The following is a 22,117-nucleotide window of genomic DNA, read 5'->3' as shown; positions in this document are numbered from 1 at the left end:
AGCACTTTGTATTTTTTATTAGGTTTTAATTATAAATACAGTTATTTATTAATGTAGCCATTTTATGCTTAGTTTTTTTCATTTGAAAAACAAATTAATTGAATTTAATTTAAATGACTTGTATCGATTTGTTATTAATGTAGTTCAATTTTGAGTGATATCTGTAGATGCGTGTTTGGATTTATACGTGGTCGATAAAACATAAGTCGAAATTAACCTAGCGGAAAGTAAGAACGATTTGCGACTGTTTTCATTATTTTTATTATTTAGCATTTCCCTTTCCATTGAAGTCGCAGTTTTCCATGAACACATGTGTTATTTTGCCCTGGTTTTTATTGGCAAGAGAGATTTATCTTTTCTTCGTTATTATCGATTATTCTTCATCATTATTCAATTGTTTCGGGACATACATATATGCAGTATACGTATGTTTACGAATCACGAATAAATTATAAATTGAGCTATAGGGAAAAAATAGTAGAAATTGTGTGTATTCTTTGATTACTGTTGATAGTATCTTACAGAAAATAAAGTATAAAATTATTTTGCGTAAAATGCGCGCTCGAGCGGAAAAATATACAATACATTCCCATGTATTACATCGACATTTTTACGTATATAAGGAATTTGTAATTAGCTAATCAAGTCTTGGATTTCCGTGTATAACATTGTTTTCTTTCGCGTAACAAAATGTAGGGAGCGAAATCTACTGATTGTATAAAAGCGTCGGAATCATTTTTTTCACGCGGATAGCAGTAAAGTAGTCCCCTGCTTTTCGGTTAAGCGCTTCACGCCGGATTTTGCTTCTTCTACCACCACGGTTGTCCGAGTTAATTGCGTCCTCGTAGCGCTAACAGGCGGCCCACCCCGTCGGTCACGCGCGGATAAGAGAAAAACGCTACGCGGATAAGAGAAAAACGTGCTGCCGATCTACCGCCGTGCGGACGAGACTTTGTGTGTCGATTCAGATCGCTTTTTCGCACGGACCACGCCTCGACGATTCGAGAAACGCTATTTACGGACATCCAGAACACTCGCGAAGAGACCTCTTCGGCACGGGAAAGTCTAGGGTATGAGTGTATCAGTCTATCGTTTAAGACTCTTGTTGTCACGAAGAAGCATTATTACTGCGTATATATTTCTTTACTACATGCACGCACGCACGCACGCACGCACGCGTGATCTGCTAATTATATCGATCTTAATTAATTACATTCGTGAACGCCAAGTTTGTTTCGTTCGAGATTTTCGCGCCTCCTTTCGCAAGTGCGAAAGGCCGACGCTCGTCGTTATGTAATATCGCGAGGATCGGATAATAATTTATCGTCTCTTCGCAGAAATGAATCGGGCCAGAAGCTCGAAAGATTGCAGCGTTAATTAGCATGCTTACCGAGATCGGCGCTGCTTTGCGAAACGGCGCGGCGCCGGCGATGTACGCTCCGTTAGTATAATGCGCGCGTATCTGCCGCACTCTTCGCGCACTCACTCACATCTTGAACTTATTCCCGTTATCTTTAAGCGTATTCTCTCACTTCTTCTTTCAGACACCCCCTGTTCCCGCTCCTCGCACTCATATTCGAAAAGTGCGAATTGGCAACGTGTACACCGCGCGAGCCCGGTGTAGCCGGTGGTGACGTTTGTTCGTCAGAAAGCTTCAACGAGGACATTGCCGTTTTCTCAAAACAAGTAAGTTTACAAAATATTAAATATATATAAAGAAAGATTATATGTATGAACTATGGACATAGATATGCATGTCATATCGCATTGGCGAACCCTTTTTATTCGACGTGGGTATATTTACACTGTTGTAACATTATCACAATCAGATTTATGAATTTATTAATAGAATATAAAGTAATAGAAAATAGTTTTTCTTGGAAATCAAATTTACATGGGTAATTAATAAATGATCGTATATGATCGAGGTGATATTTTTTACCTGCAGACTGACTCACTTGAGAGTGACTTAAAAATAAAAGGACTTTTTAAATATAGTCATAACAGTTATAATTGTGAGCTGCTTTAAAAATTCCTTGGTATGTTTTAAAAGATCCTTGGACGAGATCTTTGCGAAAATCTAGCAATTTTGTTCGGCGAACTGAAGACTTTGTCGCACGATTCTTCCGTGAGAGAATGTCCCGGAGGGATTTTCGGGTCTTGGCATGAGTCACGAGGACGCGCGTTTCGTCTCCGTCCCGAAAAACAGTAGATCCACGCACGAGACTCGCTAGCGTGTCTTAAGCCTGGAAGAAGAAGAAGAACCCTGCCTAGTCCGTGGGACTTATTTTTAGGATTACCGTTGAAAGACCTGGGGCCTGAGTATATACGGGCCTCTGCTTCTAGCTACGAAGCAGAAGACTCGCCCGCTCGCTTGCTCGCTCGCGCGCGCATTTTTTCTCTTCTCTTGCTCTTCAGTCTTCCTATTTTTTCTTTCCCTCTAGCGGCTCACCTGAGGCAAGTCCCCCCAAGGACACGCGTAGGTAACTCGAGAGCCCATGGGGCCGCATGCCGTGAAACGATTTGGACCTTTTAAAACATACCATTTTGCCGTCTGCGTGCCAGATCGCGCACGTAGGTCTATTCGAAGGTCTCGGAAAGTATACCAGTCCAATGCGAGTTTCCGCGTGTTTTCTGTAGATAATTTGCTCGCCGCCACAGACATTTGCATCGATAACGTGATATACATGGTTAGAACGACTGCTATTCGATAGTAGGAAAGTAAAAGAATGAATATTTCATTTGTTTGAAAGTGTCACGTTTTTTTCCTGTTATTCGAGTGCTTCAAAGTGCTCTATTTCAAAGAATTGAACTAATTAATGACTTATGTAACTAAGCGTTGATATATTCAACTATACGATATGTAGCGCGGACAAATGTAATCTCTCCGTTTACGCATAATAAATTTTTTTGCTATGAGAAACGTGATTAGTGTTGGAAATAAATCGAAAATGATATTTTGAATGAAGTCAGTGAAAGTTATAACGAAAGGATACTCACTTTTGCTTGCTTTTTTTTCTTTTTTTTTTACGTAATTTTCTAGAAATATAGCATTCACGACGACATATTAAGTTGAGGCGACAGAACGGGCAATAAAAATGTTATCACGTTCGTTTGCTTATGGTGAAGCGATGCAAACGAATTCAGCACATTTAGATTGAAGGGTATCGGACCCATTACGTTGCATCGTTAGATAGCTGTAACCTCCAGTTATTTTCATGTGGCATTATGCGACTGAACCGATACCGTAGGATTTTATGTTATGCATGATGCATCATTAATTCAAATTCTTAACCAAGGTAATAGATAATATGTTTTAACAGTATCGTTGCACAATAGATATACGATCATAAGAATTTTGCGAATGACTTACGTTCACTTTCGATTTCGCTCACTTTCGCGTTATTATCGCTGGAAGAAAAAGAACTTCATCAAGTCTTACATCTAAATATAGGGTGTCGGTAATACGGTAGCAGTGGCTTTGAGCAACGCTATGCTGAGATAACGATAAGAGTTAAGCCTCGGCGCGAGGTAGGATAAAGTGACGACCCGTATGTATACATTATTTTGTCTTGTTGATGCCGAAAAGCATCAGGCGATAAGAACGCTTCAAATTTCCGGCGTATCGAGATTTTCGAGATAATTGAACGCGTATCTTTTTCTTCAGTTCTTTTTCCTCGATAGAGAAAGCGGAACGTGGCGAATTCGCGTTTCTATATTATTTATCTACGAACCAGCGTCAACGTTATTACACACTGGTGTATATTGTCGAAGATACCTGGCGGCATTGCGAAACTGACATGATATTTGCATCTTAATAAGGCGCACCATGAGGTGCGTTTCAAAACGAGCGAAAAATAATGCTTATGACTACGGAACGTTTATTCCGCGACGATGCCGTGCGTGTATATCGCCTCTATGATCCCGTTTTTTATTCGAATATTTTTCTTTTTCCCTCTTGGCGTGAAAGTTAGTTTCGTGATTAAATTCGTAGAATATCAAAGTAAAATTGGCAGTCACGTAGTCTTTTCTTCTCTCTATACTCTACACACACACACACACACACACACACACACACACACACACACACACACACACATACACACACACATATCCTGATTTTTTAATAACGATAAATTAATAATAATACAGTCAATGCGCTCGGAAAAGGAAATGGGTATAATTGGATAAATAAAAGTGATGAAACTATTAAAAAGAAAATTGTGTTACATTTTTATCATAATTAAAATTTTATACAGTATTTAGAGTGCATATAATATCATGCTAAATAAAACATCTTGAGAGGTTTATAATTAGTTTATATTACATATAATTGTCAACTGATTATTGTCACTTTTATTATCTCAATCAGATATTTTTACATTGTTTCAATGTGTGTGAGTAATACATTAATTTTTAGCATTTGTCAAGATTTGGAAATTCAAAGACTATTTTTAATATTATTATTTAACTGAAATTTAGTTTACTATATTTTATCGATAATCATTTTAATAACTTAAAATTCCCTTTGCATTAATTTGAAACTATTTAACTAAATTAAAATCAACATATCCCATTTTTCTTTCTTGCGCGTTCCATGCAATCGTCTCTAAGGATACCTGTATTGTAGGGATATCTGTTTTCTTTTACGCGAAAGCGTATCTCCAATGTATCATTCATCTCAAATCAACACTTTATAAGCATCGATATTCAAGCGAGCGTTGCCTTTGAAGGCCGTCACTAGGCGCATAGATTTCACGCACACGCACGCACATATATACATACACACACACACACACACGCGCGCGCGCGCGCGCGCGCGCGACGATGCACGTCGGCAGATAAGCAGGTGACAATCCTCTTGCGGCGGTTTCTGAGGCGTGCCGTGTGAGCCATGCCCTCGTATCCATCCCCTTCTCACCCCGTGTATCAGTACCACCGCGCCGCGGCGATAGGGCCGCCGTATGACAAAAGGGCCGCATGCTGTGCGCGGGATTATTTTGCGTTTCGTTGCGTGCGTACTATGCGTGCGTGCGTGCGTGCACGCATGCGCCATGGCTGCCGTGAGGCATGGCGCATGCGCGATCTTCAGTTGGGGCCCGACCACGGCGGTCGTCGGAGTTGGTCGGAGTCGTGAGAAGCACCGAAGTGTGGAGAGTCGAGCCGGCGTGGCAATGGCAGTAGGGGGGGCCGGAGAGGCATCGAGAGGGGCATACGATGCAAGATGGAAGTGGGGAACTGCTCATTTTCTGCCATTGTAAATTGATCTATTCAATGGGTCCACTATTATCTCCCCCCCCCTCCCCTCCCTCCTCCTGCGGTCCACGTATCGTGTGCCCTATGGGAGCACACCGCGATGTTCCAGTCTTCCGTGCCCTCTTCTGCCCTTCTATATTCGCTCTCTCTCCCTCGCCATGAATTTTTCGTCCTCTTTCTCTACCTTAGTTCGCGCGCGCGCGCGCGCGCGCACTCGTTACCTTCGACGTCGTTGCCTGGCTGCAACGTGCCATCGGGTGTACCCCCGCTGCGCTACGTTACGCTGTGCCTTTGTTGCGCCTTTTTTTCATCCGTCAAAAGAGGCATCTCGTTTTTTTTTTTTCGCGATCATCGCCGGCGACCACGTCGAAAAATTTACTTGCGCTTCGCCGCCTCACGGCCGTGCATCTGACCTTTACGTGAATCTGGCCGGTTAAATGAGCGTCGTTATGTTCGCTCGACTATGAATAAAAGCCCTTGATCCATACTTATCCACTTATAAAGACTTGACTTTAAAAGAATTTTGCTGCATAAGAAAATCTATGATTAACCATGTTATAAATCTATTATTTTTTTACTGTTTAACAGAAACACGAGAGACACAGTTAAGCATTATGTGTACGAGCTTAAGAAAGTTATTTATTGATAGGTATTCTAAATAATTTTAAATAATTTATATATGCGCTTCGCTAAGGCATGATGTATCGCTATTATTAGCCATGGGCGAGATATTTCTCCCATTTGTATATTTAATTGTGTTTTGAACAATGAGTCGAAACTGCCAAAGTACTGAATATGGAGATGTAGGCGTGCGGACACTCATCACAATATCTCGATTCCGTGTCGTGCTCACAAATACAGGGAAAGAAAGAGATGAGAGTGAGAGAAACGGAGAAGAAAGATCCTGTAGCGATTTATTGGTATAATTAGAATGCACCTATCTCTAGTAACATTCAACCCTCATAAAATGCTGTTCCTGCATTGGTGATGATTACTAGATGAATGCATTCTATTCAAAGCTGTCAGTTCTCATTCTTCTGTGACATTTATTGACTTCCTTCTGTTCAGTTTTATGATTCAAGGACCCCATGTACAAAAATGTTATAAACACTATATTCATTAAATTGTTTTTACATTGAGAAAGAAATTATGTGAAAATTCATTAATAATACGCTACAGTATGATCTAAAGAATTAATAAGCCGTTACGAGAAATACTGCGCTATCGAGATGCTTCGATTTTAAGATTCGAGGTCAATTAACTAAACGAAACTCACGTAAAACTCGTTAGTGTAGGTAGGTTATATTCGAACCGGTTTTCCATTATCCGATGTTATCGATGAATTAGACTATATTTAGTAGTGATCATCAAATCTTAATTAGAAATTAATCGAATATTAAAACGTAACTAAAACGGTACATTTAATAAAACGGTATATATAATATTTAATAAAATTTTAAATTGAAGATATTTAATTCAAATTTGTTATTTTATCATAAAATTTTCAGCAGTTGAGAGAGAGAGAGGAAAGTCATACACGGTACTTTTGTTATATTTTTACGTACAATATAAAAATTGCATACCTGTTGTTGTATGTAATTAAAAATTCTGTCTTGATTAATATGAGACATTAAGACTTAAACGTCGCGTCGCGTCGGTGTGAATATTTGTGAAACAAAACATATTTCAGGATCACTTCGATCCATTGTAAGTTTACCTTTTTCTAGAACTATTTCGATTTGTGTATTTCCGACACGTTTCAGATTTTCTCGTTTTAATTGTTTCAACACCAGGCGTGTATACACGTTTAATCCTGTTGTTACGAATCGCACGACTATCGCCAGCGGTCTTGCCGTGCTACAATTTCGCAATTATCGCGTTCTAGCGTAAATATCTCCCCGTTTTGACGTGTTGCTACCATGCAATAGCGATCACGCGGTATCACGCGCTCTGCCGGTTCTCCTCCTCGCGACTCGACGCTCGCTCGTGTCATGTCGTTTACAAAAACACGTGCCGTGCAGTGTTCATTCGTATCACTTAGAATCATTCATTAACTCTCACTAATTTAAATGTCGAATTGTATTCAGTACTTTGGATAGTTTACAATCATGTTAATTACTTAAAAGAATCACTGAAAAGAATATTTTGAAAGCGGATCTTAACATAGATATAGCGCGTAGATTGAATAGAAACGATAGTTCTCAAATGAATTAATTTTCTGTCACGCATATTTCTATTTTTTCATAATATAAAATATTCATTGTCTGAGTAGAGTATTTGTCAAAGCGAGTAAAGGAAAATTTACATCTACAAATTTTCTTTTTTTTTGTTTGTTCCAAAACTTAGTACCATTTGTGCTATTGTGTAGAACATCTTTTCTGATGTTTGCCGATTTCTGTAAAAAGTTCATTTTTGTTACGTTCTTTCTAACCTGCTATACATGAATACTAAAGATAATATGCGTGAAAAACTTTCGGAAATACTTATTTTAACGATTGTAACAGATGTAAGAGAAATCAACTACTAGTCCAAAATCAAATATCTTTTGTTATAGTCCTGTTTTGTCTGATCTTATTCCGAAAGAAATCTTATTCTTCTATTTTATCCTTTTGTTAGAGGTTCATGTTAAATCGGATCTCATTATTTGAGAAAGTTAGAAAAAGTGAAGGTTCTTTTTTATTTTGGCTCTAAGAAACATGTACAGGACAAATATAATATTTGATATTACATTGTTATTTTTCTAAAAACTAAAAATTACATTATTATCGCAAGATGTACGAGAGAAAATTAAAATAATGAAAATTGCTGAAGAGAAAATTGAAATTAATTTCTCTTTATTATTTCTCTTTATTTTTATTTGCATAAAATTTTTCGCAACTATGAACGCAGCTGTGTTAAATGAAAAGCTATTTTTTGAAGCTTATCAATGTTGTACAATACCAGAGTATACTAGAGTATTTAATATTGAGAAATAAATGAAAAGAAATTGGAAAATTTTTCGCTCGTGTCACACGTATTCCAATCTACTTAAAATTCTCCAACTGCTTAGAATTAGGGAAGGGTTTTACGAAGGGTTCGAGGGGGCGGCAGCAATAGTAGAGGCAAGAGAGCAGCAACAGCCTCCAAAGCAGCTGCTTCGTATATCTCTCGGCAGAATCGGTGCACACCACGTACGCAATACACATGTGTATTTTCCTCCATGTGATGTTCATACGTGCATACGAGGTCTCGCTCCTCTCCCCCCCCCCTCCCTCCCTCCCTCCCCGAACAGATACCCCGCGTGCTGGAATGAGAGCATTCTCTAAATATTATCGCACAATATTTTTACCGCCTCCGCCGCGCGTTGAGTTATGCGCCTGACAGCCAGCAAAAGCTGACGTTCCTATACGCATCTATCGATGTTTGTTTTCTCGTCGAACATTCTCGTACGAGAACGATTTCCTCCGCCATCATCGTACGATGATACCGCGTTTTTTCCTTTTACGGAAATCTATATATTACGTCACTGTTTCAGTAAGGTGTTATTTCCTTTATTGTTATACAAACGATGTAAGCTAGATGGAATAAGTTGTGCAACGATTGTAGAATTAAACGCTGACTAATTTCGTCAATTTTCTCATTTCTCATTATTTTAGACATTGTGAATCTTTTTATTTTTCGAATTGTTGCCAACTTTTTTATAGATGCATCAGTTCTACGTGTTAGTGTATAAACAACTATTACTTGAGAAAAAATTGTGTATAAAGAATTAAAAATAAGAGAAAGTAGGGATACGCAGAAGACAGAACAGGCTGTTTATAATTTGTAATCTTGCCTACCTGCATGGCGCTACCTCGCTGCTCGGAGGCTGTCGAAAAAGCGCGATGACAGGACCATGTAAGAACTGTCCTCCTTTCTACCTCTCTTACATACAGTTGACAATATTTTTGTCACATGAAACGCCTTTATTATCTATACGTTGGAACAGGAGAGCTCGAGAACTTTCATTCAGAATTCTAGCTCATGAATACGCGCTCTTGACTGGGAATTCGTGCGTGCGGACAATATTTCATTATCCGAAGTTTTTTCTTTCATAGAGAAGCAACTAAATCTCACATTTCTCGACTCTTCGGACATTTTCGACACCGTAAGAGAGAAGTCATTCAATCCGTTTGAGAAGTCTCTTTGGGTCTGTTAATATATTCAACCTCGGGTAACAAATAACGATGTTAAAGTAACTTCAAGAATCTTCGTTAATTTTTTATAAAGTAAAAGTATATAGAACACGAGGAGAAACAAAATAAAGAAATATCTATTTCTTCTCTGATTCATTTATTTTGACAATTTATTTGTACAGAGAGCTTATGCTTTTTCAGCGGTAAACTTGAAATTGATCTCACGACGAAAGAGAGAGAGAGAGAGAGAGAGAGAGAGAGAGAGAGAGAGAGAGAGAAGAAGAAGAAGAAGAGACAACGATAAGATTTCATATTATCGGCTCGAACATTAACGTTTTTGATTTTGATGTTGAAAAGAGTCCTACAAGTTCCTTTAAATAACGTAAAATAAATAATTCAAATGCCAAATATGAAAGTTTTGTTTTGATTCTCATTGGGACATTACGTACGACGCCATGAAAATGCTTGAGAATCTCACCGCCTCTTCACTTCCTCTATTGCTGTCTGCCTTTTCGATTTGCCGCCGGGATTCCATCGCGTTCCTCGACGAGTTTCCGTTTCTGTACGTACGAATTGAACAGTAGGGGTCCAATTAAGAGGAAGCACGCGAAGGAAATCGCTTAAAAAAGAAAGAAGTGGGAAGATGAGGATAAAACGGTATGGTGCGAGGTTTAGTTGTGCTTATGTGTGCGTATATGTATGTGTACAGAGATGATACGATCGTCCGTATAGCTTTAATACCGCAATTACGCTGAATCTAATTATTAACGCACTTACATGTGTGTCTATGTGTTACAGATAAGACAAGAGAAGCCGTATTACATTGCGGATCCGGAGGTAGACTCGCTGGTGAGTATTTCCTTATTTATTCGTCTGCATGTGTAAGCGACATATCCATTACGTTTCTCAATGTCATCGTCGCTCATCTATAACGTATAATGTTATTCGATACACGATATTCGGCATGAGGCATTTCTAATCGCTCGTTTTCCCGTCACGGAGATCATTGCAAAATTCGTGCAAAATTCGTTGCGTTTAAAGAATCGCGAAATACGACTGACTCGTTTGGATGAAATATCGACGATTAATTACATATACATATAATTAAAAAAGAGGATGCTTCGAGCGAACTGGACTGCAAAACCGCGTTATCCGATTTAGCGGTGTGTAAATAGCGAGAAATCTCGTAGTCACGTTTCGTCTTCCCTGACGAGTCCGGCGCACGTCTAATCGCTCAATTTCATCGAGCGATCGCCCGTCGAGATACCCAAATACGGTCGGCCGACTTGAACAACAAAATAACGAGTCAGGAAGTAAGGTTACGACGCGCGAGTCAACGCCAGAGTTCCACACTTTTTTTTCTCCCAGCGAGTAGAATAATTAACGGAGCGTTATCGTTGCGCGCTTCCATCCGTCGTTATTCCGGTCGGAACACGAATTCGGAGTTTCACGAGGGCGGATACATTTATTATATGATATCTGGACGATAAAACAGTGTGTCCAACTGTCCAGAACAAACCGCCATATGCTACATTCTTTTGTTATTTCCTAAATATAGTTGAAACTATCTGCAATTATCCCAGATTTTTGCTTTATTAACAGATTGAGAATAAAAAAAAAAAGAAATAAATGTACAGTTTCATTATTTATTAAATAAATGGCTACATTATGGTTCTACTGGATAGATACAGTACTGTAGCGAAAGGTCATTTTTAGCCATAATTTATGATTATATAATATAACAATAATTAAAGATCTAACTATATTGTATAGCATTGTTTCCATTGACGATTGAATGACCATTTTATTCAAACTTTGGCGGAACATAGAGGAAGAAATATTTTAGGCGACCCTTCATGTTCTCTGATCGAGATAACGGAGTGAAATGGGTTTTTTAAATAACTTGGAGCGTGTATTTTCTCGTCGGGCAGGAACGTGTACACGCGGCTTTGCGGCGATGGTCAGGGAGACTTAGGACCGATCCGCCATTATGGATTCCTCGAGGAGTCATTGCTGTCTCTTGCCTTTATTGTGTTTTGTACGAGATTTTTCACAAAAAATTTGAAATTATTTAAAAGTGATTTCGATAAAATCTAATGTCACTGTTTTTTCTGGAATTTATTCACATACGCAAAAAGTTTTTGATATTTTTTTATCTTAAAAATAATGTCTTAACGCGTTAAAACGTAAGTATACCTGAATACAAAAATTTATCGAATAAAATTTAATATACTTAAAAAATAAATTTTAAATACGACAATTTAAATCATATTCAAAATGGGATTACGAAAAGAATTAACAAGAATTTGATGAAATATTTGTTGGAAAATATTTAAATAATGTCACAGAATTGTATACAATATATACAATATGTACAAAAAGAAAGATTTAATTATAAATTGTAACTTTAGTGGGGAAAAATTATATCTATCATTTATATTTAAATTAATATGTATGTAGAATTAAATTTATCTCACGTTCTCTGTCTTTCAGAATCAATTAGTTACGTTTTACGAGAATATATTCGAAAAATATATATTTTTATTGGGGTTATATGTGGAGATCATACTTTTTATCGTCATTATTTTTGCGAAAATATTTTCGGCTTTTTTTCTCCATAGACAGTTTTTATTTAAACATATACGAGTACTATATTTCTCAAAATCGCATGTTGAGTTAATGCCGAATTGTTGTTATGCTCTTGTTTTGATTTTTTACATGAAAGAGAGAAAGATAGAATGGTAACGAGAAATGCATTTTGTTGAGCGTGTTCTCGCACTGTTGCCCACAATTTTTCGAAACGTCACGTCCGTTACCTGGCTTGTCACGACCGTATCGAGTCACAAATATTCGAGCAAGGCAGCACCTTGCGTTTACGGCTGTCACTGTCACAACTGTCGACTGACCTTATTTAAAAATATTAGCATAGATGTGTAGGAACCTGGATAATGTTAAAATGTTTTATTTATTTACGTGTAATACTAATGCACGTTGAGAAAAGAAAAAAAGTCTAAAATATCTAACATATAAAATTAATACAATTGTTATGTAAAGTCTTAATAGGTAAAGTCTTTTGCAAATTTTTTAAATTAATTTTTTTTTAATTTTAATTTATTGCTGTAATCTTTTTTTTGTTTTCCTTCTCTCTCTCTCTCTCTCTCTCTCTCTCTCTCTTTCTTTCTCTCTTGATGTAAGTATAAATCACATAAAAATAAGTTTCATCATTGATTTATGTCTTGATTTTTGTGTCATGAGGTCGAAAGTCCATCGACGTTTGCGTTATCTTTCGTGCCGATTGTGCGTGCATTGCTCTTGGCTATCCTCGACGCACATTTGCAAAAAGCCCTCCCTGGCAGGTGTTACTAGTAGTAAATCGAGGGAGTTTAATGGATTAGGCAGATAAAAATTGTCGAATCGTCTACCACTGTTGGCGCAGCCAACCTGTCGCGATGGATCGCTGGAGGAACATCTCCTCGAAGTCGGTACACACACATATATATATATATATATATATATATATGTGTGTATGTATATAATGCCTCGCTGCGCCGGTATAGTCACCATGCGCGTTGTTGTTTACCGGTTGCCGTAGGAAGGCCGGCGGAAGGTGGCGTGGCTTCATTACGTCCGTGGCAAATCGCAATCTACGAGCAATGAGTTTCTATCGTAAAGAAGAGGCACGTAACGTTCGCGCTTTTTGCCTCGTCTCCACTTTACCCTCTTTCTCTCTTCCTTCCGCCGCCTTCCGTCCTTTCGACCTTCCGTTCTCTTCCTCCTCGATTCTCTTGAACTCCGGAGTTCTTTTCTTCTCCTCATCCTCCGGTCATCTTTCTTCTACCGCGTTCTCTATCTCCGAGACAAAGATCTCCCTTCTGTGCCAATCGAATGAAGCTTTTTGCCGATAATTTCGCAGAACGGAAAAGTCGCCGAGTGAGATTGCTTTCCGAGCCGAGTGTGGTGAGACTCTACCGTTTTCTTCGCTGATTGTTAGTGGTCAGTAGCGTGGTGAAGAGATAGTTCTGTCGATTTTCTTCTCTAGTATTTCCATTATACATGGCTGAGTGAGCATGAAAGTGCTTCAAGTGCAGCAAATTCGGCGCAATTGTTGTCACTATGCTGTACAAAATCAATGCGGATAGAGAAAGTCGAGAACAAAATCCTTACTTGGATTGTTACCATATTTGATTACATTAAAAACTGATACTCACATGTGTACCAACGAGCATCTGTAAAAATAACTATTAACATGATTAATCCAATGTTTTAAGAGAAACAACGATGTCTCGGTCCCTCAAATACTTTTCTGAATGGATTTCTTTAAATTAAAAAAAAATTTTTTTTGATGTGTCGTGCTACAACAACGTGCAGACTAAAATGTGACAGAATACTCATTAAAAAAATGATTTCCAAAATAAATGCACGAGGGTCTCTTGGAGCGGTTTCAGATGTCGAGGGAGCGACACGTATACTCTCAGACGGCTCTGCCGTCCACGTTCCAGTAAATCGTAGGGAATTTCCTGATGGTGCTAAACGGGGAAACCGCACGAGGAGACACCACGTGGGTGGACAGAACGGCGCGATGTCCCGGCTCCTTACTCCTTAGTACTTACGCGTCGTAAACGGAACAGGGAAAAGAAAGACGCGGCGAGACGTCGTGTTTCGCGCAACGGAAAGCGGTAAAGCGAGTAAAGCGAGCAATACGAAACTACGCGACGCGACGTGACGCGACGGGCCACTAAACTATATGTGTATATGTGAGGCTGTATGGGTGCAAAAGGAAGCCGATTGTGCAGCGAAGAGAGATACCGAGAGTAAGAAGTGGGGGAGGAAGAAAAGGATGGTCAACCCTTCTCGTGCACGCGCTTAAATAATATTCCCATTAGCATAAGCGAGAAATAAGCCAATGAGATGCTAATTGCCAGTCTTGCGTTTGGAGAATAATTATTATCGCGAGAGCATTCTCTCTGACCGGACCTCGCCTTCGTGATTTACTCGTGGCGCGGTGCGGTGCACGCAGGAGGGCGGTAAGAAGCGGCATTTTACACACATACACACACACACACACACGCGCGCGCGCGCTCATACACATGCCTAGTATAGTATATAGCTCCATTATTAATTTTTCAAATATTAATTGTGTAGCGCATATACATGTGTATACATGCTTGACGATTCGTCGATTTTCTTGTGCAACGCAGTAACCCGGATGTTGTGTAGTAAAGATTTCGTTTTGTAATCTCCCGGAAAGTAGTCAGTGGCAGTGTCAAATCTGTTCTGGGTAATAACTAACAGATACGGTTCCGATATCGCGAGATGAAATGTTTTCTTATCATGAGATTAATTTTAAACTATACTATGCCAATATATTGCGCTACGAGTGTCAAAAAGTATGTTTTTTTCTCTTTTTTAAAATTGCCCGCAATCTAAATCATTCATTGAAGCGCTGTTGTTCGGCGAGCACGATAAATTACACAACGTTTTTACATATTGCGTCAAATTTATTTTACATTTATTCGCATCCAACTTTTTTTTTTATTTTTTATTTTTGATCGTGTAGAAATTTTTGAACCGTTGTGCATATGTTACATAAATTGTATCGTATATTTCAAAGTCCGAAATGTTTTCTGATAAAAAATTCAGGAGACTCATTAATCAATAAACTTTTTGATAAGATCAGAAGGGTATTAATGTGATATACAAATGATTTTTTACCGACTTTATAAAAGATTATTTTCGTGTGTTATTTAATAGAATTACATGGTCTCATGTAGATTTCATGTAGAATAACATGTAGTCACGTTATTTCATTGCATGTCGGTTAGAGGATTAAATAAAATTGCACGGAATGTGTGTACTTTGATTCGTGATATAAATCATAATCACGGAGAGTCAAGAATATGCGACGCAAATATCATGTGAGGATCGACAAGTTATAGTTATACCTTTAGCATCCTTTTCGCCGTATGCGTGATGTCGTGCCTTTAGCACGCGATTAGCGCGTGTTCTCAAGGCCCAATCGTTGCGCTGCGGGCAATATTATCGCTGATTATTGCAATTTTGTTGCAATCTCCGTCTCGCTACCGACGCAGCCGTCGTCATTTCTATCGGTACCAAAGGATCGTCGTCCGCAATCAGCGTTACTTTCGCGCAATTTCTGTACGGCAAGGGAGAGCGATCGACCCGTATCCATTGATTGAATCACCGTCGGTGCTGTTCATTATTTAATACCCGGATCCCGCGCGCGTTTCGAACCTTTCAACGTTAGCCCTAACGACTCTCAGTACGACGTTGAAAGAAGCGATTGTAATCGCGTGGTTAACGTTTTACGACCGCGTGGATTATATGTGTATTGTGGGACTTGCCAACACGCGGCCGCTCGCCTCTGCATTTCATTGTCAGTCGCGCGCGAATATTTTGCGAATATCACGCATTCCTCTAGTCTCTCTCTCTCTCTCTCTCTCTCTCTCTCTCTCTCTCTCAGTCTTTTACCGGACACCAGTATTTTCCTGAGACGCCTCTTCGCTCCCTTTCTCCTCTTCGGCCAATGCACAAGGCACAAGCATGGCGCGCTGATAAACATACCGCCGGAATGTATTCGGTTTTTTACTTTGCCCCAGCAGAAATATGTTGCTCTTATCTTCGCTTCGTGTATCCCGAGAAGTCGAGAAACAGGCGTGCCTCTCCCGACTGATGGACAAAAAGAGATATTTATCTGGTCTCTGCGCGCCGAGGTTCAGGAACGTATGTGCGTACTCGCCGGGCTTCTTCCGCCCACGCCAGGACCGTCTCACGCTGGTGGCAATATTATATCCTTGAGCGTTGTGACGTTCTTTTTTGCCACGGTGGTTTGTGAATTAGGAATAAAGGGCCCGAGTATGGCGGTACGATACGATGGTAGAGAGCGGGGGGTTCGAGTGCCCCGCAGAGACTTCTCCAACTCGAAAGGGAAACCTCGGCTCGGACAGGGTCGACTGTCGACTGTCGAGGGCGGAAAGAGAGAACCGTGGCGAATGTGTAAAGTATAATGTAACAGAAGGACTGCCGAAATGCGTAGCCACTCCGGTGGTCCTTTATGCACGTTGAGCCTTTCGACAAACGATGTGGTCAACTCGCGGTCTTGCAATTTCACTGTAATTTTTCGTGATACAATTATTCTCCAAGCAGAGCGAGTTAATCTGCCAACGTTCGAATCGAATTTAACGGACGTTTTATCACATGTGCTCAAATATATTTAGCTATTATATCGAAGGTAGCACGAGTAGGAGAATGTTACAAACTTTGATAAAATACAAAGTATGATTTTAACTGGATTTTAATTGGACTCGCACGTTTAAAAAATAAATGTAGAATGTATATATTATTAGTTGGCAGAATAATTTTCTTGAACAAATTTCTTTGACGTGACTAGATATCAAATATTAGCATTGACGATAGATATTACTCACCTCACAATCGGGAGGATTAAAATTCGGTGATACGAAGTAAAGCGCGTACTCGATCATTCGACTGTCGGGCGTCGATTATCGGTTGCTCAAGTACGTCAAATATTTAAGCAAGCCGTAGCGCATACGTCATCGGGCCGCGAGATGAGATTGCGTGTCGTCTAATAAATTCGGTATGTTGAAGCGCGACTACGAATTAATTAAGCATCCTTGAGCGAGCGTGTGGAGTGGCGTAGCATTTCGCGGCGTGACGTGGCGTGGCATCTCGAATAAAGTTTGTCACAAAAGCGTGAGAGACTCTTGAGCGCGTGTACTCGCTGTTATCGGTATGGGTCATCCCGTATCAATATTCAAACTGATTAAACTTGGACGTTTTATATCTATACATTGGATATCCGATAAGAGCAGACAAACATACGCGAAATCGAGCACGTGCCCGAATATATTGAAACACTTTAAGCAGTTTGCCGTTATACTCGCATACTCGCCTGCCCACTTGCTTGCAAGAGAAGTTTGCGAGCTCGTTAAGGCTGCCGGTTGTAAAGCCCGGAAATGTTTTATTTATACGGCATATTTCGTGGTAGAAATTGATTTTATAATCCTCATGTGTGGCGGTAATTAGCGGCGGCGTCGACGGTGCATAACGCCAGGCAAAAACGACATTGTATCAGATGAATATCGTTGAATGGATTTCTCGAGTACGGCGAAATAGCGGCGTGGATGATACATATGCATGTTTCGTTCGGTAATTATTTGACAAGGAAATGAGAGACATGCGGGATTAACGAAGAACAAGCGATTTGCAAGGACCGATCGGGCGACGATTAAGGACGATAAAATAATTTTCAAGCGAGGCGAGGCGAGGCGAAGCGAGGCGAGGCGTTTTAGTTGCCGCGAGGACGTCCCATGGTGCGCCAATGTGCTTTCCGAGGAGCATGTTTTACTCACGGGTTTATGTCGCTTCTGCGTGGAAACGACGATGAAAAAAAAAAAAGAAAAAGAGAAAACTCATTCTCCCGGACTCGTTGTACCGCTCGTTAAGACGTTAATGTTGCCGAAAATATTCGCAAAAATGCAGGTGCACTTAAAGTTGGACGCTTTTTTTTATACATACAAAAACTTTCGTGTGCCTGTCTTTTTTATGGCACATCAACGATACGTAAGTTTTCAATGTTAATTACCTATGACCCATTTTAATTAAGATGTGAAAGAAAGAATTCATTATTTTAGTTTTTAAAGTGCTATTTATTTAACTATTTCGGCCATTATGCTTATCTTTCTTATTGCATGAACAAAAGAATAATTAAAATAATACAGAAAGACGATTGCTGTTTTGCTCAAAATATATCCTGGATATTATTTGCTGCGAGATGTTTTTGGCTCCGTTCGATTTTCTCGTCTCGTAATTGTCGACGAACGGTCGGAGTCAGCGGCCGAGGAATCACGCGACGCACTTTTTCTTCGTTTTTCTTCGTTTCCTCCGTTTATCCGGGCGCCCGTAGTGGTTCCTCGGCTCGTTTCGTGGTTTCTTCTTTGCCACACGAGCCCTTATGTATACATACACCACGGACCTTCTTTCTATACGGGACTTTGGGTTGGGTTATATTACGGCGGACTAGGCTTCTCTCTTTCTTTCTCTCTCTCTCTCTCTCTCTCTCTCTCTCTCTCTCTCTCTCTCTCTCTCTCTCTCTCTCTCTTTCTTTTTCTCTTTCTCGTTCGCTCTTTGGAGCCCCGTGACTTTGCGCCGTCGCCGGGACTATAAATCTCCGGCTATTAAGACGGTAGTCCACCGTTTTGATGGCCCGTGCCAGGACGCACTATCATCTTAATATCGCGTTACGTACACGTGCGGGATGCCCGAAATCTTACGCTCTACATACACGTCCTGTGGAGTCGTCCTGATCGGCTATCAGTTGCTATTAATACTTTGAACGTAAGCACGAGTGTAATTCTTTATTCGACTTATACATACATTTGTTACAGTTCTAAAATTCATATTGCGTCATTTTTTTGTAACGTTTAATTATTTTATATTTTTTCATCTATAAGATCAATAGATATTTTACGATACCAGCATATGTCGTTATGATTAAGCTCTTTCGAAATAAAATATTAAATTATGCAGGCACTGTTTTATGAAGAACATTACTTTCTCGATTATACTATAAGTAAGAGACACAATACGGTATAATCAGTATTAGTTTAGCATTAATTTATATCATGAAACATACATTTTTAAAATTTTTGTTCTTCTTATTACAAAGATAGTTTTTGACAATTTATGACTCTCTAAATTCTTTTGCAAAACTGAGGTACGTTTGTTTTGTTATGGATTTGTATAAAAACAATGTTGGCGATATTGATAATTGAGAAAACAACGCGTGGCCAACTACTGGGATACAAGTAGTCGTGGCGTGTTTGCTGTTGACAAGTATCACACGATTTAATAATGTTTAAATATTGTCGCGTCGAGTATCTTTGCGCGTTTCGAGCGTGCGACCAGGTCGTAGATAAACCGTCCCTTGCTTGCTTAGCGCTCTTGACTACCGCGTGTATCGCTGGTTCACCTTCCTGCTCATGTACACATTGAATGAGAGAGAAGATCTCCGAAAAATTTTCCATTTTCCTTGAAATATGGATTTCTTTACTTTTCGAATGGTACGACGTCAAATTTCCTCCGAATGATTAAATTTACTATTTAGTATTGAATACTCTTATTTTACTGAATGGGTTGTATTAACTCAAGGAAAAAGATGTATATGATAAATGGACAAATCATGAATAAATAAGTATTTGTTACGTCGAATACGATTGTATTATATCGATAGATTGAAAATTAATTGTAAATCGACGAGCGATGTTGGTGATAATGCTTGTCGACGCAGTTTTTTTTAGTAATTTTAGTAATTTTAACGCCGATCTGATAAGATCTGATGAGATGATCGAAACATAATCTCTGAGCGTACGGTTATAATCGGCGCGAAATTCTCGCTCGGAGAAATGAAAGAGTAAAGAAAGAGAGAGAAGAGAAAGAGGGGGGAGAGAGAGAGAGAGAGAGAGAGAGAGAGAGAGAGAGAGAGAGAGAGAGAGCCGAGTAATCTAGGGAAGAGAACGTTTATTTCATAAATTATTAAACATCGATAAGAGTCATCGTTCATATGATGTCCCTCGTTAATAAGTGATATAATTAACAATCATTCATTAGATGTACTCGCGCATATAAGTTCAAAATGTGACAATTCTCGTATCCACATGATGCAATTTATATTTTGCCAACATGTTTTGTTCGATATTATGGACTTAATACGTGTCACGCATCGATTGATTTGCTGTTCATTCTTGAGTCATTTGAGAACTTACGGTATATTGGCCCCGACGACGTGTCGCCTTCCTTGCTCGCATTTCTGGACTTGTGTACCTAGATTAGAATCGATTCAGACGATTATTTCAGGTGTTAATCGTAACATCATACCATTTCGCAATGTATTTGGGACTCACCTGCACTTCCTCGGTATTCAACAATTTCACGGGAATCAAGGCGATTTCATTAACAGTTTCATGTGTCTTCAAGATTATTAGATAGAGCTGTATGCTTTCCATTTTACAGAGAATCGGAGAAATTTCAGTATGCACGTTTTTTATTTCTCTAAGCATGTCCGCGAATTATTTCTATTACAATTCAAGCGCAAAATCGTTTCAAGATTTACTACATCTTTCTCGATTTCCTACCTTTCCATATTTGATTATTTCTTCGAACTTTCTTTTTCCCATATATTTGGTTTTACTTTCCTTTCAGGCAACGAGGACAGGACACACACGCGATGGGGAACAATTCTCGTGCGAATTCGTAAGAAATGTGCGAAATGTTTGTTAATTAATTAGGTTTTTTTGAATCAATAACGTTGTTAACGTTTCCCTCAACGTTATTGCGTTTATACATATGCAATACAATTTTACGAATTTTTTTCCACGCGGACGAATGCCCAGCCCTCATACACAGTCGACCATTCACTCTCATTTGTCTTGTCTCTCTCTCTCTCTCTCTCTCTCTCTCTCTCTCCCCCCCCCCCCCCCCCCCCTCTCTCTCTCTATCTCTCTATCTGATGATCTCTTTGGTAGTCTCACTTTCGCTCTTCAGTCGCCATCTCGTTCCTTTTTTCCGCCGTCGCGCGCGTATGCGGACTAATTAATATGAGCTGTATACGAGCCCATCTGCCGGGCACAAGGTCCACCTATACGGGTACCGACCTGACTACGCGATATAACGATCTCATCAAGGTCGTATCACGACTTCACCGTACTTTGCTGGACTGGAAGTGTTGAAAACGACCGGTATATTACGCCCCAAGATTTATACTGCGCGGCCGAGATCGAATTTAATTTCCTCAAAAATCGTTTGCAATCAATTATAAGATGCTAATCGTGCTGCTTTTACGAACCGCATCACGGAACGGATTGACCTGCCATGCGAATTTTTTTATTTATTATTATCTTTTAACCTTGATACTTACTTTAATCTCAAAATTTACATTTATATTAATAATGACAGTTATGTGTACGTTCCAATTATAAAAGAACGTTGGCAACGCGTTATTTAATATATGGACGTATAATGGAATCGATTGGCATAAAAGTGGGGCAGTAGTGTATGCCTACATTTACGTCACTGACAGTATCCATGCAGTTAATTTTATCAATCTAAAGAATGGCGTATATTAATTGGGAACTCTGCCGACAAGTGCAATATACATTCTTTATTATTTGCAAGAGAAATGAACGAAGACGTTTCTTGATAATTTCATTATTGACTTTCTATCGTCCACCTTATGCAATGAATGGATTAATATATTTTTTTCTTATTAATGCGTTTAATGTAAGTTTTTTTTTTTTAATAAAAAACTATTATTTTTCGCATTTTTAATCCATGGAATGATTTGAAATATAATTTTGAAATTGAATTTATTATTGATGAAACTTTTCGATCTTTATTCTAAATGAATAGGTGATCTCGGATGTTCACGAAATACCTATGAGTTCTCACCAGATGTTTGGAATAGAATAGTACAGTATTCGCAAGGTGCGAAATCCCGACGCATTCTCATTTACACTTTCGTACATGTGCATCGCGTATTTCGCGTATATATCACGCATTCGGTACAACATGCATCACACGTCACGGTGTAGTGACACTTGAGTGGAAGCAACCGAGGAAAAGAAAGGTAAAAGAAAGCAACCCACACGGTGACGAAGGAACGAAAGAGAGAG

General features: G+C 39.3%; 1 protein-coding gene across 1 annotated transcript in view; it reads left to right on the top strand.

Annotated features, from left to right (window-relative positions):
• Positions 1–22,117, top strand: part of LOC108687289 (homeobox protein homothorax) — a 382,549-nt gene that overhangs the window by 18,052 nt on the left and 342,380 nt on the right. The window contains exons 4-6 of the mRNA XM_018192982.1: positions 1,007–1,023; positions 1,547–1,686; positions 10,209–10,259. Coding sequence (XP_018048471.1) covers positions 1,007–1,023; positions 1,547–1,686; positions 10,209–10,259 — 208 coding nt within the window. The remainder of the gene's footprint in view (positions 1–1,006; positions 1,024–1,546; positions 1,687–10,208; positions 10,260–22,117) is intronic.

The sequence above is a fragment of the Atta colombica genome, unplaced genomic scaffold (assembly GCF_001594045.1).
Source record: "Atta colombica isolate Treedump-2 unplaced genomic scaffold, Acol1.0 scaffold204, whole genome shotgun sequence".
In the NCBI taxonomy this organism is placed as follows: Eukaryota; Metazoa; Arthropoda; class Insecta; order Hymenoptera; family Formicidae; genus Atta; species Atta colombica.
Note: the sequence above shows the minus strand (reverse complement) of the source record. Positions and strands in the feature narration are given on the sequence as shown.